Consider the following 15,045-nt stretch of genomic DNA (forward strand, 5'->3'; position numbering starts at 1 on the left):
TTTTCTTTATATTACCCTCCTAACTGTCAATCAAAAACAACTAAACCAACCATAAACTACCATCACAAACACAATAAATATCTCTGCAGCTACTCTCTCAGCAGTCAGACACTCCTAGCTGTAAACTGCAGTTTTGCTTTTTATTTGCACCACCGATGACACCTGCGTCATGTGATTGACCTGCTTTGAACATTATCTGCTGTCAGCTCACACTATGATGAATCTGCTCACCAGCCTGACTGTCGGTACAACACCAAAACTGCACTTCATGAACTGTAATATTAACAGAATTAAACATCACATTCTCCACTGAAAAAAGTCCCAATAAATCCAGTTCACAGTGAAGTCTCTTAACGTTTTCAATGCCTAAAATTACATACCCAGATTAAAATGTCTTTAGCTCCTGAATCACAGTGACTATCTGCATAAATAAGGTCTTTCCAGAGAGTGAAAGTGCTGCAAATTATGATTAAAAAAAGAAAAAACAAAATGTGGTTTAGTTGGTAAGAGACCACTCCGTTTTTATGCTAATATTTACAGTATTGGTCAAAAGTTTGGACACACTTTCTCATTCTCATTCATCAATGGGAACATGTGTCCAAACTTTTGACTGGTACTGACACACCAAAACTACACTCTGAAAACTAAGTATTTTCTGTCAGTTAAAGAATTAAGAGTCTAATTTATTAAGAATTTTTGCATGTCCCGAGTAAACCAACCTATCAGTTTTTAATGTTTTTTCTTATAATTTGTACCAAATGGTGGAGCTGGCTCAACTCATACACATCTGAAATTTGACCCCGACTACACACTGCTTTTTGTAAAACGTCAAAAGCCAAAAAGGTTGGAAACCACTGGTTTCATCTTTAAAAATGTGTTGTATTTTAAAAGCTTGTTATATTATCCATTGTGTCAAATCTTCATCTGAAAAGTAACTAAAGCTGTTAAATAAATGTAGTGGAGTGGAAGTATAAAGTAGCATCAAATGGAAATACTGAAGTAAAATACAGTAAATACAGTAAAATTCAGTTTGTTGTAATCTGCAACTTCACCACTAGATGTCACTAAATCCCACATACTGCACCTTTGAGTACATTACTTGTGTAAATGTACTTAGTTACTTTCCACCACTGGGTTTATTGCATGAATACTAACATCCCACTTTATATGAATTCTTTCTGGTTATTATGAGACAATTTATGTTTCTGTGAACCTCCTTTGTCCAGGGTTAAACTTTAAACATCCAGGAATAATTTAATATGTTAGTGAATACCTTACTATAAAAATCAAGCATCTTGTACAAAGTCCATGATTACTGTCTTTGTTACTTGTCTTTATTATGTTATGTAAGGGTATACATATGACTGTTTTATATATCTTTATTTCATTTTAATCAGCCACTCCTGTCTCTTCAGTATTTGGCGAGCATTCACAAAAGAGCAGCACCTCCCTCCCAATGTTGGCTTATATGACTCATGCACAGATCCATTTCATCAGGGAACTACATCCTCAGCTCAGTTAAGCTATAATGACATTTCTTGACCTGTTTAAGTTCTGTAGTGTTAGTATTTGGCTTTGCAATTTATGTATAGTTGACATATGAATGAAATAAAGTGGACTTCTGTTACAACACAGGCTTCTGTTATTCCTCCCCCAACTCTGCTCTCTACTTCCCTTTGCAGGACTGATGATACAGACTTCAGTTGTGATGCAATTAATGTTGGGGAAAGGCTGAAAGAGCGGAACAAAAATTGGAGGGAGATTCAGCATTGAATGAGGCTGTTAATGTTAAAATGTGGTTTGAGTGAAGCAATATTTTGTTTTACACTGCAGATGGAAGACATGCAAACTACTGCTTCTGACAGCAGTACTCAGAATATTTGGGAAACAAGATCATGCAGCTTTGTGAAGATACTTTGAGCTAAATACTAATGTTAGCATGCTAACGGGCTCACAATGAGTAGGTATAATGTTTACCTTGTTCACCTAAGCATGTTAGCATGCTAATTAACACAGTAGCTATAGCTGAGGCTGAAAGAAAAGTATTGTACAGGCTGAAATTTTGACCTGATGACTGTGCATCCTGAGGGGAACATGAAATGTCTGGACCAAATTTAATGAAAATCCATCCAATAGCTGTTGAGATATTTCACTCAAAAAACATAGATTTCAACCTAAGGTTGGCGCTAAACATTAGAGGATCACCAAACTCACTAGGAGTCATCCTCTGGAGACCATGAATATTTGTACCAAATTTCTTGGCAGTCCATTCAAAGGTTGCTGAAATATTTCACTAAAAAAACAAAAATGTCAACCTCATGGTGGTGCTAGGGGGAAGGTCAGAGGATCACAAAATTCAGTAGGATTCATCCTCTGGAGACCATTAATATTTGTACCAAATTTCATGGCAATCCATCCTATAGTTGTTGAGATATTTCAGTTTGAAGTGGTAGACTTGCCATTTTTAGCTAGCTTGGCTGCTAGCTAAAAACGCTAAAAGCCAAACAAGCTAATTAGAGCAGTTGTGACAAGTAATGTTCAATTTATCTCTTGAATATGTTTTAATTTCACTCCAGTTTATAGAATCAAATCTAGATTTAATATATCCATTAAAAGGGGGTTTAATGGCACCTGGTTTAAGGGGGAACTGAGATATTTCGTTCTGATAAAAAAGCTAACAAGCTAGGATAAAATGTTTGAACTGTTTAAATAAACAGTTTAAGATACCCTAATATTACAGACAGAAGGTGTATTTCTCAGGTCAGCTTGGTTGTCTGTCCAGAATATGTCAGTTTTAAGTGGTGTAATTACATTTACTCAAGTAATGTATTTTACATGAGTATTTCTATTGTATGCTACTTTATACTTTTTAGTCCACCACATTAATCTGACAGCTAAAGTTATTAGTAAGTATATCAATATACAAGTATATAGTGAGCTTATAAGATACTGTTATGTATTGTTGTAAGTAAACTACAAAACAGTATATAGATAATTAGCACTTATTAGCACTTCACTACAACTGTAAAATATTACACACACATCAGTCCTAATAATCTAATTCGTCGCCAGTCCTTCCTAGGGTCCACACAAAAACAGCAACAATAAAACAATTTACAACTTAATGATCAATTAACACTGATCAATAAAACAAGATGCAAGAATACAAGCCTAATATGAAAATCAGAAAATAAGTGAAATAACTCTACATATGAAAATGTAGACAATACAAACTTACATTAAAAACCAAAACCTTAATAACTAAACTTACATCTATGTGAGATTAATCAATTTTTGTTTTGGTGACAATGATAATAATTATATAATTAAATTTATTATAGTATATAACACACACAGGGGCCATTTTCTGCATTAAGTACTTATGTATTTTACTTAATGTTGAATTTAGGACTTTCACTTTTAAGTAAACTGAGTATTTATATGTTTTTGTGTTGCTACTTTTACTTTACTTGAAGTTTTGAATATGTCATTCAACATTACAGTTTCATAAACACAGATTACTTTAGATTACAGACTGCTGGTAAGATGACGTACATTTCTTTATGAGATATGGTGCTTGTACATGACTTTTTATATAATATAAAAAGTTTAAAAAATAAAGGAACAATCATTTCCTGACACTGAGCACTCATCTGAGCTACAACAGCATGAATTAAGCACGTTTGCTGAACGGTTTCTGGTTTCTCTGCTGCTGAAATAACAAGCTGACAACACAGGACGAGGAAATGAAGTTAAGCAACCCAAGTGACTTCACCGCTTTATTGCCTTGCAAATCACTCTGTGCAGCAAGCAGCCCTTTGCCCGGACATATCAGATCAGTGCTGACCTGCATCCTGACGGCTGATGGTATGTAACTCACACAGAACTGCCAAACTGACGTGTTTTTGTTGGTTAAACCGCAACGTGATCTTTTTTTTTGTCTTGAATGACGAAACCTGTAGTCGTGGAAAGGTGATATTTTTTGCTCTTGTGTGATGTAGCAGAACTCATGAAAAGCAGGAAATGAAAGCAGCTCTTTGAAGCGACTGAGACCGGCTCCTCCTAAAGCCAATGAGACTTTCATTAAGGCAACAGGTAGTTAATGATTAACAGAGAGGAGGTGCAACCTTCAGCAGACATTTGTTCTGCTCTTACTGTATGACTCATGCAGTCACAAGAAGCACAGATCTCTGTATTTGTTTTTTACACTGGCTGACAGAACTTCGTGGAGGTTTTTACTTTTTGTATGAAGCTGAATATTCCTGTTGGTTGTGATTGAGAAACAGTTCTGCTATGGTAAGTGTTGTACTTTAGATACTGAAATACTATTAAATACTGACGTTTAGCTCAGTTCTCATCTTAAATGTTGTTCTTTTCCACATGACCAAAGTAGATTTGTACTTCATCTTGATATTATCTGAAACTACTCTTCATTGCGGTGAAATCTGGCTGTTACTTCTCTTTGTTAAGCAGGTTTAGTTTCTAACTGTGGAAGTTGAGGTTTTCATATGACAATCACATAGGCCCTTGGTAAACTAAGTCAGGCCTGATAGCACTCTTTCCTGTTCACACAGTTACAGGAAGTGAGGTTTGGTCATTTAAAATCGCTGCGTTGCTCCGACAGTTTGCTGACAGACTTTCAGGGTGTAGTTTGCACGCTAGTAAATTTATGGAACACGTGACGGACTCTTTTTTTTTTTTATTAACAGGCTGACCCAAACTCTCAAGCGGAGGCCCCTAGCTCATCTAAGCTTGACCAAGTGCAAGGTCAGGTCAATGAGGTTAAAGTTATTCTGAAAGACAACATCAATAAAGTGCTGGAGAGAGGCGATCGATTAGATGATCTGATCGGCAAGACTGGTGAACTGCAGGCATCTGTAAGTATACAAAGCAGGACTCTACTCTGTTGTTAAAACAGTCTTCATATATGACTCCTTCAAAACACAAGAAAACTGTTAGAAAAGTGGTGAAGAGTAACTAAATACATGTACTGAAGTACTGTACTTAACTTTTATGCCACTTTATACTTCTTCTCTACTACATTTCAGAGGGAAATATTGTACTTTTTACTCTACTACATTTATCTGACTGCCGTAGTTACTATTTACTTTTATAGATTAATCTATCTTAAAACAATACTGCAATGCCCATATTTATATTAAAACAGTTTGGTTGCTGTAATTGTTCTTGTTGTCCATACAGGCCACAAAGAAACCAGGTCAACGTAAGTGATGGGGGGCAAAATCCACAGGCCTCGTTTAGTTAGTCCATAACTGACTTGTAAAGTTCTTTAAGCTCAGCCAAGAGGATATTTTCCAAAGTAACACTCTTTTTCAAACAGAATTCTTGCTTGGCCACTGCAGTCCAGCATAAAAAACACTATCTGTGGAAGCCGAATTTAAATTTAATACTAAAAATACAGTAACTTTGGAAGATTCCCACCCTGATTTGTCCAACTCAGAAGACTGCAGACGCCTCATATTACCTTCAGCTGAATTTTGGAATATGTTTTCACACAGAACCAGGACCGTGGATTTTATCCTCAATCACTTACATTGAAATTGTTTTAGGAAGGGCTCTCTTTGTGGCCAGTATGGCCAGTTGGAGCTATTACAGCGACCAGTAATCCTTTCAATAAACATTGTCAGTATTGTTTTAAGATAGACTTGTAAAAAAAATGTAGACATATCATTTAAACTAGTGGTTTTCAACCTTTTTGGCTTGTGACAGTGTCTATTTTGGGCTCCTTGTCACATTGATGTCTTCGAGTTGTGAGCTGTTCCAACAAAGAACGATTTCCCCTCAAAACTTCTCAGATGGTTTCATTCAATAACTCAAAGGCCAAAGAGGTTAAAGAATCTGATATTTCACATAAGAGGCAAACATTTGACCAAAGTTTAAAAAATGAATATAAATTTGTGTAGCACATCCTGCGTTTTCATTTATCATTTCATGAAACCTCAGATTTATCTTGTGACCCTTCGGAGGGGCCTGACCCCTAGATTGGAAACCACTAGATTAAACAACCTAATTGATTATACAGTACTACAACAGTAAAATGGTATTTACCCCTTAACACATCAGTATTAACAATCTTTTAATGTCATAAATATCTTTCAGTGACTATTTTTCTGCAGAATTAGGACTTAAAAGTTTGATACTTTCAGTATATTTTACTGTTAATAGTTCTGATGAAAGTCTCTTACTTGTAATGGAGTCTTTTTACATTGTTTTACTGGTACTTTTTACATTTTTATGTAAAAGATCTGAGTACTTCTTCCATCACTGATGTTTTATTATGTTTCTGTTATTTTTCTTTTCAGGCTGACTCATTCCAAAGAACATCCACACGGGTGGCCAGAAAATACTGGTGGAAAAACATTAAAATGATGATAATAATCGGCGTGATCGTGCTCATCATCGTTATCCTCATCATCCTCTACGCTACAAATGTTATATAAATCCAAAATCTGAACTCCTTTATCTGCTCAGGACTGAAAAGTATGAAGATGGTGGCATTTAATAGCTCCCATGAGTGATCATTTCAGCTCACACAAAGAGATGTTTTATATATTTGTAAAGGACCAGTGTGCAGGATTTAGTGGCATCTAGTAGTGAGGTGGCAGATTGCAACCAACTGATTACTCCTCCCTTTACCCTCCTCTTCCAAGCGTGTAGGAGAACCTACGGTGGCCGAGAAACTCGTGAAAAGTCCCTCTCTAGAGCCAAGATTTGGTTTGTCTGTTCTGGGCTACCGTAGAAACATGGCAGTGCCACATGGCGGACTCCACGGAAGAGCCACCGCTCCCTCTGTAGAGATAAAGGCCTCATTCTAAGGTAACAAAAATACAATGATTCTTATTTTCAGGTGATTATACACTAATTAAAACATATTTATGAATATTATATTCCATTTCTGCCAAGTCAATTCCACTAGAAGCCACTAAATTCTACACACTGCACCTTTAAGATCAAAATATTTATGTAAATTCAACAGGTACACGATGTTGTGACCTCTGAAAGCTTATCAGGTTAGTCTGCGATGTCATTTCATGTCGTGAAGATAAAATTCAGCAGAGCTGCATAAATTGTGATGAAGTTCACTGAAATGCTTCCGTAACACTCCAACATTCATTAACTAGAGACGTAATACTACTAAATTAATATTTCACAAAGGATCACAAATCCAAAATGAGTGTTTATTATTTTTATTTTGTCACATTTCTTTTATGTTCAATACACTGTGTATATATTCTGTATGTTTATGACTGTCAAACTCTGTAATATCATATGTATTAAATGATTGATGACTATGATTAAGAGGATAAATTGTAACAACACATTGTGTATCTTTGCTACCACAGTACTGTATATATATATATATATATATATATATATATATATATATATTTGTGATCTGTTCCAACCAATCTAACATTTCAAGTTATGTAATAAATGAAGCAATTCACAAACAGCAATTTGAGAACATTAAATACAAAAAACGAGAAGGGATGAGGAACGCAAAAAAAAAAAAACAAACAAAAAAAACTGCTAAAACTTTGCTGTGTTCTAAAATAAATGCAAAAAACGTCAAAAATCCCAAAAAAAAAAAAAGGTTTAAGATCCAACAAATACTCCGGTAAGTATAAGAGGAAATGTAGGTCATAGTGCTCTTCAGTTATGTTCTTACAATCAGCTAGTGATCTTTGCTGGATACCATCATCACTGTGGCCAATTCTCCACCAGCTGACAGCAGCCTTTCATCACTCTGATACCTATGAAAAACAAACAGACACAAATCAGCTATAGATGAACACAAATCTGTTCAAAAACACAAACAAAATAGGAATCCCCGTGTTTATAATGTCCAAAATGTAAAAAATGATAAGAAAAAACATAATTATTTTAACATTTTTTTACAGTTTAAAAAGTCCATAAGCTAGAAATCCTGAAGTGAGATGTCAAAAAAGCCAAAAATATTAAATAGAAGAAACCTTCGATTGGTCGAAAGTACACATTAAAGAAAGCATTACATGCAAATTTCTGGAAATGTGGTGACACTTTGATTCTTCTTGTTTTACAAAAAGGTTAAGAGGAAAATTTGTTACAGGAAAATTAAGAAAAGAGGAGTCTTTTCCATCGCTGTCAGTAACACAAAACAGAACAATACATGTACACAAAAGTAAAGCACTTTATCCCCCAACACAGTAGCCTCCAAATACGAACCAGGATTTAGCTCATGGACTACTGGCTACAAGAGCTAAATAAAGAAACAAGCATTTTAGATAAGATTAGGAATGCATATATTAACAATAGGAACTGGAAAGTCCAGAGAATGCTGTACGTATCCTTTGAAAAGCAAATAGTTATTATTATTACTTTCATATTTATAATCATTACTTGTGGGGGAGTAAGGGCCTGTAAAAAATGACAATTACATGTGTATATTTTAAGTTTTACATTACATACAGTTGCAAACAAATTAAAATGGAAAGAAAGATGACAAAGCTGGACGTGTCCCATATTGTTTAGTTTAGAAATGCTGATACAGGATGTTGTAAGACCATACCAAATGGCAGCATTCGAGAGCGTATGCTTCTCGTACCCGGTCCGCATTGAGCGGGCCCTGAGAGTATCTGGGAGTCAGCTCATGGCCTGCAAGGAAGCTCCGCTGGCAGGTACAAACAAGGTATGTCAGAGTTAGGAGACAACATACTTCCTTTTCTGTTTCCTTGCACATCCATAACTTTGGCATCCATTTACTGTAGTAGCAGTACTTTACCTGTTAACTTTACAGTTTAAAAAAAAAAAAAAAAAAAAAAAAAGGTGCAAAAGAGGCAGCAGAAGGCCGGCTGTTAAAATAATCGCCACAAGACTGTAGCCTCTATGTTACCACTACTGTAAAGCACTTGAGGGTGCTGAGAAAAAGAAATTTATAAGAGGAAATTATACATAATGTTACCAAACAGCAAATTAAATATAACTACTTTAAAGTTTAAAGTAAGTAGTGTATTTTTGTTCTTACATACCTACTTGAATATGAGGTTTTTCCCCCAATTAATACGGCTTGTAACTGTTGGTGTGACCACCACGTCGTGGCGACTTGCCATATCCAGCAGATTGATCTACAACAGTGGTACAAAATAACAGAAAGTAAAGTAATAGAAGAAGTAATAAAGAATAAAAAGAATGGCTGATATGAAGCTGAAGCACATTGCGGCACATCAAAGGGTGTTTTCACAGATGAGTAAACTTACTGCTGTCGTCACCATATCCATAATAGTTGTTGTAACCAGAGTAATCATAGCCACCGTATCCTCCGTAGCCTTGATTACTGTATCCATAATTTCCATAGCCTTGATTCCAGTAGTTGCCATAACCCTGGTGCCAATTTTGATTGGGACCTGCAATTAAATCGAATTTCATCACATTTTTGATTATACGACCACAATTCTAACATCAAGGAACAATCAAGCACCTTACTACTATAGAAATCTCCTCCTGCACTAATGTACAGTGTATTATAACATATAAACACCATTAAACAGTGTATACTCAGCAAATTGTATATTATAATTATGGTTATATCTGTAGTCTCTATTCTCCTTTTATTAATTTTGTATATTTAAGTTAGTCTATTTAGTTATTGTATATAATTTAACCTTTTAATTGTAATGTTTCTTTTACCTACCTCATTGTTTTTGTATTTAAAGTCATGTCAGGTAGCTTCAATTTCCCTTTGGGATTAATAAAGTTCTCTCTCTCTCAACAAAAATATTTTCCAGCATCAAACCCTCATGCTTGTTTTTCACAAGCTGTTTGCTCTTCTATAAAAAAAACAACAACAACTCAGATAACGTTTTTTTATTATTACATTTTTGGGTATTTTACACTGCTGTTACATATCAAACAGTAGAGAAATGAGAGGAAATGAGAGGAGAGAGAGAGATGGAGACTGACACGCAACAAAGGTCGTCAGCCAGACTCGAATCAAGGACACAGTGAAGCTTAAGGCCATATGTATATATATATATATGTAGTCACTTCCCTTCCTAAAAACATTGTAAATCAAACGAGATCGATTATCTATGTAGAGTGAAAATTAGTCATAAATGTTCCACACTAGCTTACGAGTTTCTTGCAGTCAGCCATGATGATTGTTTACATTTGGCTTTGTGAGTCGAGAAATGCTTCAAGATCTGAAGTCGGGGTTGTAACTTCAAGTCTTAAGTCGGAACTTGTAAATTTCTGACTTCGGACTTGAATGGACGCATCATTATTTAAATCTAAACTGTAATCCGCCAGAATAAGTGAAAATATTGAAAGTCTTCTTAGTTTTTTTTTGATCTTCACATCTTGGATTAACTTGTCGTGCTGCTTGAGTTCAACAATAAAACGATGAAAGCAGCGTTTGGAGTCAGACCGTTTAGATTTGTGGATGTGAAATTTACAGAGCTGATTTAACAGCTGAATTAAATACTGTAGGTAATATTAGTTTCCATTCCACTGATCACAAAATATACCAGCAGTACCTGTTTTCCTATTGATAAAATTCTGCATATCTATCCAAAATAAATGTGTGTGTAAAAACAAACTTGTCCAAGATGATGTCATGAAATGGTTGTTTGACAAAAGCAAAGAGAAGCTGGAAGCAGAGAATATTTGGGATTTTTGCTTGAAAATTTAACAAAAACAATGAAACCATTATAGAAAAGTTGTTAATTATTTTTCTGACGATCAACTAATCAACAAATCATTTCAGCTCTAATTCCTATAAAGAAATAACTAAAGTTTGATGAAGCCAAGTAGTGATGCAGCTCTGCTTGTTATTGAGAAATTATTGTTCAGTAGGGACTCAAAAGGCGAACAGATAGTGTGATTTACATCTTTCTGTACCTGCTACACACTAAGTGTAACCACCATCATGTTCTCCACTCACCACCACCTCTTCCTCGAGACCTGGATGAGTATCCACCTCTGCCTCCCCAGTACTGCTGCTGCTGGTACTGTTCCTTGGACATCGCCACCTTTATTTCACACTGAAGGAACAAAAAATTAAGTTGATTTATTTCCGTACTGGTCTTGTATGCGTTATGGAAGCTGTCAATAAGAGCGCGTACCTTGCTTAGTCCGATATTGTGGTACTTTTTCTCCATGATTGTCTTAACTGGCTCTTCCTCTTTGAACGTTATGAAGCAGAAGCCTCTCCTTTTGTTTGTTTTGTTCTCCATGGGAAGTTCAATTGACTCCACCTGTTCAAACCATACATTTATGTGTTAAATACTTTTAATTAGTCTTCATGAAAAGTGTCTGATTTAATCCAATCAGAGAAAGAAGCTAAGGGGCGGGATTTACTAGCACTAGACAGTCATGCAGACACACTAGGAATTAATTATTACAGTAGATTAAGATTAGCAGATTAGTAGACACGTACCTCTCCGAAGGCACCGAAATACTCTCTGACTTTCTCTTCAGGAGTGTCTGGAGAGAGACCGCCAACAAAGATCTTCTTTACAGGCTCCTTGCTCTTCATGGCCTTGGCTTTTTTAGGGTCGATGACCTTTCCATTGAGTTTATGCTCCTTCTGTGTGGCAACCTTCATAACAAAGTAACAGTTAACAAAAAAAAAGATCATGTAGTAAATCAGTTTTAAGTGTTTGCAACTTCTCACAGGTGATGTTTTTTATTAAAGGCATCCGAGCTTCAATGCAAAGAATGTTCGGTTGATGAATTTCCGTTTTTGTTGAACTTCATTATCAGGTTGCAACAAATTAACAAACTATTTTCATTACCAATTAATCTGCTGATTAATTTCTCAATTAATCAATGAATTGTTGAGACAATAAAACAGACAGTAAACCAGTAGTCCAAAACACACATTTATCACTTAAATAAAACAGAAAAGCAGCAAATACTCACAATAAAGATGCTGAAACCAGAAGATGTTTGTTTGCTTGAATAGTGATGACTATTAATTATCAAAATACATGTATTCGCCAATTAATTTTGTGCTGATAGACTAATCAGTTAATCCACTAATCGTTTCAGCTCTACTTCATTCATCCACTTTTTGAATCACTGAACAAATCGGAGGCAATAATTTATCCCCAGTTTGTGCCTCTCATGTATTTCCATTACATTTAACAACATTTACAGCTGTTCTTAAATTATTTCAAAAATTGTCAAAGACTCTTCTCACCATCTGGATGAAAAAATATTCTGTCTGCACGTTTCCAAATCCAAATCCCCAAATCCAAACAAAGACGGCAGCCAGACATTACATATCTCCTTGCTCAATTTATACAACACAAAACAAAATTTACATTTTTATTATCAGATAATATGGTTTGTATTCATATAAACAAATGTGTTCATATTTTGCATGACATGGACAAATGTGTCTGGCTAGTAAACAAGCTCACAACTTGATAAACAGGTTTAAAATGATTTTCATCGTGCAGTGGGCAGAATATTTTTTCACGCAGATGGTTAGAAGAATATTTAAAGATCTTGGAAACACCATCAGAACAGCACTAAGTGTTGTTAAATGTCCTTCTGGTTTTTTCAAATCTTGCCAGGTATTTATTTCCAGGAAAGTTGGATGCTTCGCTCTGTGACTTGAATATAATATTACACGAGAGGTACAAATTGGAGCCGGCAATGATTCAGGCAATAACCCAAAAATAGACTCATTCCCTATTTAACAGCTACATTAAACATTATAAGTCAGTGCTGTACATGTGGTATTGCATGAACCTTGATTTGCAGAGTACGTGTGATGTAAACACTACTTATTGGAGCAGGACAATACCTTGTCAACACTTTCAGCTTCTTTGAAGAGCACAAAGCCAAAGCCTCTGGAGCGGCCGGTCATTGGATCCAGTTTTAAAGTGCAGTCTACAACCTCCCCAAACTTGGAAAAGTAATCTTTCAGGTCCTTCTTAGTCGTATCCCAACTGAGCCCTCCAACAAACATTTTCCTAATGACAAAACAACATGTTTAAGGAAACCATACTGCAGTAGTGGAAGAAGTAAAAATACCAATACAGCAATATAAAAATACTCCATTACAAGTAAAAGTAGTGGTTTGGTCCCTCTGACTGATATATTATTATATATGACATCATTAGATTATTAATAGTGAAGCATCAGTGTTAGAGCAGCATGTTACTGTTGTAGCTGCTGGAGCTGGAGCTAGTTTACACTACTTTATATACAGTTAGCTAGTTTAGTCCAGTGGTTCCCAACCTAGGGGTTGGGCCCCTCCAAAGGGTCAGCAGATAAATCTGAGGGGTGGTGAGATGATTAATGGGAGAGGAAAGAAGAAAAAACAAAGTTCTGATACACAAATCTGTTTTCAGTTTTTGGGCTTTTTCTCTAATCTTTGATTTTTGCTGAAATATTGGATCATTTGAACATTTATTGAAATGAAAGCATGTGAGAAGTTTAGAGGGAAAAATCACTATTTGGTGGAGCTGTTAACAACTCATAGACATGTGAAATGTGACCCCGACTACACACTGCTTTTTGTAAGACGTCAAAAGACAAAAAAGGTTGGAAACCACTGGTTTCATCTTTAACAATGTGTTGTATTTTAAAAGCTTGTTATATTATCCATTGTGTCAAATCTTCATCTGAAAAGTAACTAAAGCTGTCAAATAAACGTAGTGGAGTAGAAAGTACAATATTTCCCTCTGAAATGTAGTGGAGTGGAAGTATAAAGTAGCATCACATGGAAATACTCAAGTAAAGTACAAGTACCTCAAAATAGTACTTCAATAAATGTACTTATTTACTTTTCTCCACTGCCATACAGTAACTAGTTGCAGGCTGAACAGCACTTGTTTGGTGTTTACATTTAAAAAAAACACAGCTGTGGTATATTAATGACATCAAAGTGGTTGGTTAAATGTTTAAATGTGGAGACTAATTTCACTGTAACATCGGTGTGGCGGATGTTTTCGTACCCCTCATCCTCCTCGTTTTTACTGGCGTCAATTCTTGATCCCTCGGCCTCGCCCCCCGTCGGGCCGCAGTCACCGGCCGCAGACATCGGGTCATCACTGTTTGCCTCTCCGTCCTCTTCCATTCTCGTCGTGGTCGGATCTTCGCTGAATTCATAATCGTCCGACATGTTTCGGCCTTTCTAAGTAACTAAAGTTGTCACCTAAACAGCTCGGAAACTCAAGCTACGTCAGAAGCCGTGAGCTAATGCTATATCGCTAATATTTTGATATATCGTTAGATTAAACCGCTTGGCGCTAATTACAGCAAGCTTATTAGTTAGTCTAATTGAATTAAAAAAGCAACGTTCATCTGGATTCAGGCAAAGAAAAAAAATGTGTTTCAGTAAGGCAAATTAGTTTCAGTTGCTATAATTTGTAAGGGGTGATTTTTGTGAGCGTCGGTTTTGTTTTCATCGGGCTCTTCTTCTTCTTTGGTTTTACTGGAGGACTACAAACCAACGATAAAGCTGCATGCCGCCACCTTTTGTACCGGAGTTTGTATCTTCATGACTTTATATATATTTTGGATATTGCACCTGTTTCGTTTAAATATTTAAATAAAGCCCTTTGAACCTGTAATTATTTTTCCCTTTTCTCTAACAGACATTTGATGCTCCACTCCCTCCTCATATCTACTATCCTGCCATTCAGTCTTTCTCTTTCTACTTTCACTCATCGTTCTTCTTCTTGAGGTTTATTAGCGGTTGGCAAACAACAAAATGGTGGATTACCGCCACCAGCTGGACTGTTCTTCAGGAATCTAAACTGTTGTAAGCTGTTATAATAATGAAAATAAAATTTTCTTCGGATAATTAAACAAAAATACATAAAATTCATTTTTATTATTTCATCGGTCCCTTTTTTTATTGTTCCTTTTTAATTTTTTTTATTGAAACTTTATTCATCATAACACATTCCATTTCATCACAGTCCAAATGTTAAACATTGTGAATTGAAATTGTAATCAAATCTTGTAACAGGAAATACAAAACAGGAGGACAATGACAATAAAAACAAAATAATAACAAAAAAGTACAGC

The 15,045-nt window shown here is 35.6% G+C and overlaps 2 protein-coding genes across 10 annotated transcripts; one reads left to right on the forward strand and one right to left on the reverse strand.

The window, feature by feature from the left end:
* The first annotated feature begins 1,070 nt into the window (after positions 1 to 1,070).
* Positions 1,071 to 6,892, forward strand: si:ch73-234b20.5 (uncharacterized protein LOC449923 homolog). Of its 3 annotated transcripts, XM_042395666.1 has the most exons (4): positions 1,071 to 1,964; positions 3,808 to 3,867; positions 4,710 to 4,877; positions 6,324 to 6,892. In XM_042395666.1, the coding sequence occupies exons 2-4, from the start codon at positions 3,865 to 3,867 to the stop codon at positions 6,459 to 6,461; spliced, it is 309 nt and encodes a 102-aa protein (XP_042251600.1). In that variant the 5' UTR covers positions 1,071 to 1,964; positions 3,808 to 3,864; the 3' UTR covers positions 6,462 to 6,892. The 3 variants fall into 3 exon arrangements, with proteins under 3 accessions (XP_042251600.1, XP_042251599.1, XP_042251601.1); XM_042395665.1 differs by lacking the exon at positions 1,071 to 1,964 and having other exon boundaries at positions 3,381 to 3,867; XM_042395667.1 differs by lacking the exons at positions 1,071 to 1,964; positions 3,808 to 3,867 and adding an exon at positions 3,877 to 4,296.
* Positions 6,893 to 7,192: 300 nt separating this feature from the next.
* Positions 7,193 to 14,432, reverse strand: hnrnpd (heterogeneous nuclear ribonucleoprotein D). Of its 7 annotated transcripts, XR_006092630.1 has the most exons (9): positions 13,968 to 14,431; positions 12,812 to 12,980; positions 11,435 to 11,596; positions 11,121 to 11,252; positions 10,940 to 11,039; positions 9,258 to 9,404; positions 9,030 to 9,131; positions 8,570 to 8,671; positions 7,193 to 7,775 (listed from the first exon to the last, which is right to left on the reverse strand). XR_006092630.1 is itself a non-coding variant. In XM_042395672.1 (8 exons), exons 1-7 carry the CDS (start codon positions 14,132 to 14,134, stop codon positions 9,058 to 9,060), a joined length of 948 nt encoding a protein of 315 aa, XP_042251606.1. In that variant the 5' UTR covers positions 14,135 to 14,432; the 3' UTR covers positions 7,193 to 8,671; positions 9,030 to 9,057. The 7 variants fall into 7 exon arrangements, 6 of the variants coding, with proteins under 6 accessions (XP_042251606.1, XP_042251607.1, XP_042251605.1 ...); XM_042395672.1 differs by having other exon boundaries at positions 7,193 to 8,671; positions 9,030 to 9,128; positions 13,968 to 14,432; XM_042395673.1 differs by having other exon boundaries at positions 7,193 to 8,671; positions 9,030 to 9,125.
* Between the last annotated feature and the right edge of the window lie 613 nt (positions 14,433 to 15,045).

This window comes from Thunnus maccoyii, chromosome 19 (genome assembly GCF_910596095.1).
Source record: "Thunnus maccoyii chromosome 19, fThuMac1.1, whole genome shotgun sequence".
In the NCBI taxonomy this organism is placed as follows: domain Eukaryota; kingdom Metazoa; phylum Chordata; class Actinopteri; order Scombriformes; family Scombridae; genus Thunnus; species Thunnus maccoyii.

Coding starts and splice junctions, on each gene's coding strand:
- si:ch73-234b20.5 (XM_042395666.1), top strand. Junction 4,878..6,323: donor CTGGTGAACTGCAGGCATCT/GTAAGTATACAA, acceptor TTTTCTTTTCAG/GCTGACTCATTCCAAAGAAC.
- hnrnpd (XM_042395671.1), bottom strand. CDS start 14,134: ATGTCGGACGATTATGAATTCAGCGAAGATCCGACCACGACGAGAATG. Junction 11,597..12,811: donor AAGCTGAAAGTGTTGACAAG/GTATTGTCCTGC, acceptor TTTGTTATGAAG/GTTGCCACACAGAAGGAGCA. Junction 9,132..9,257: donor TGGATATGGTGACGACAGCA/GTAAGTTTACTC, acceptor TTTGTACCACTG/TTGTAGATCAATCTGCTGGA.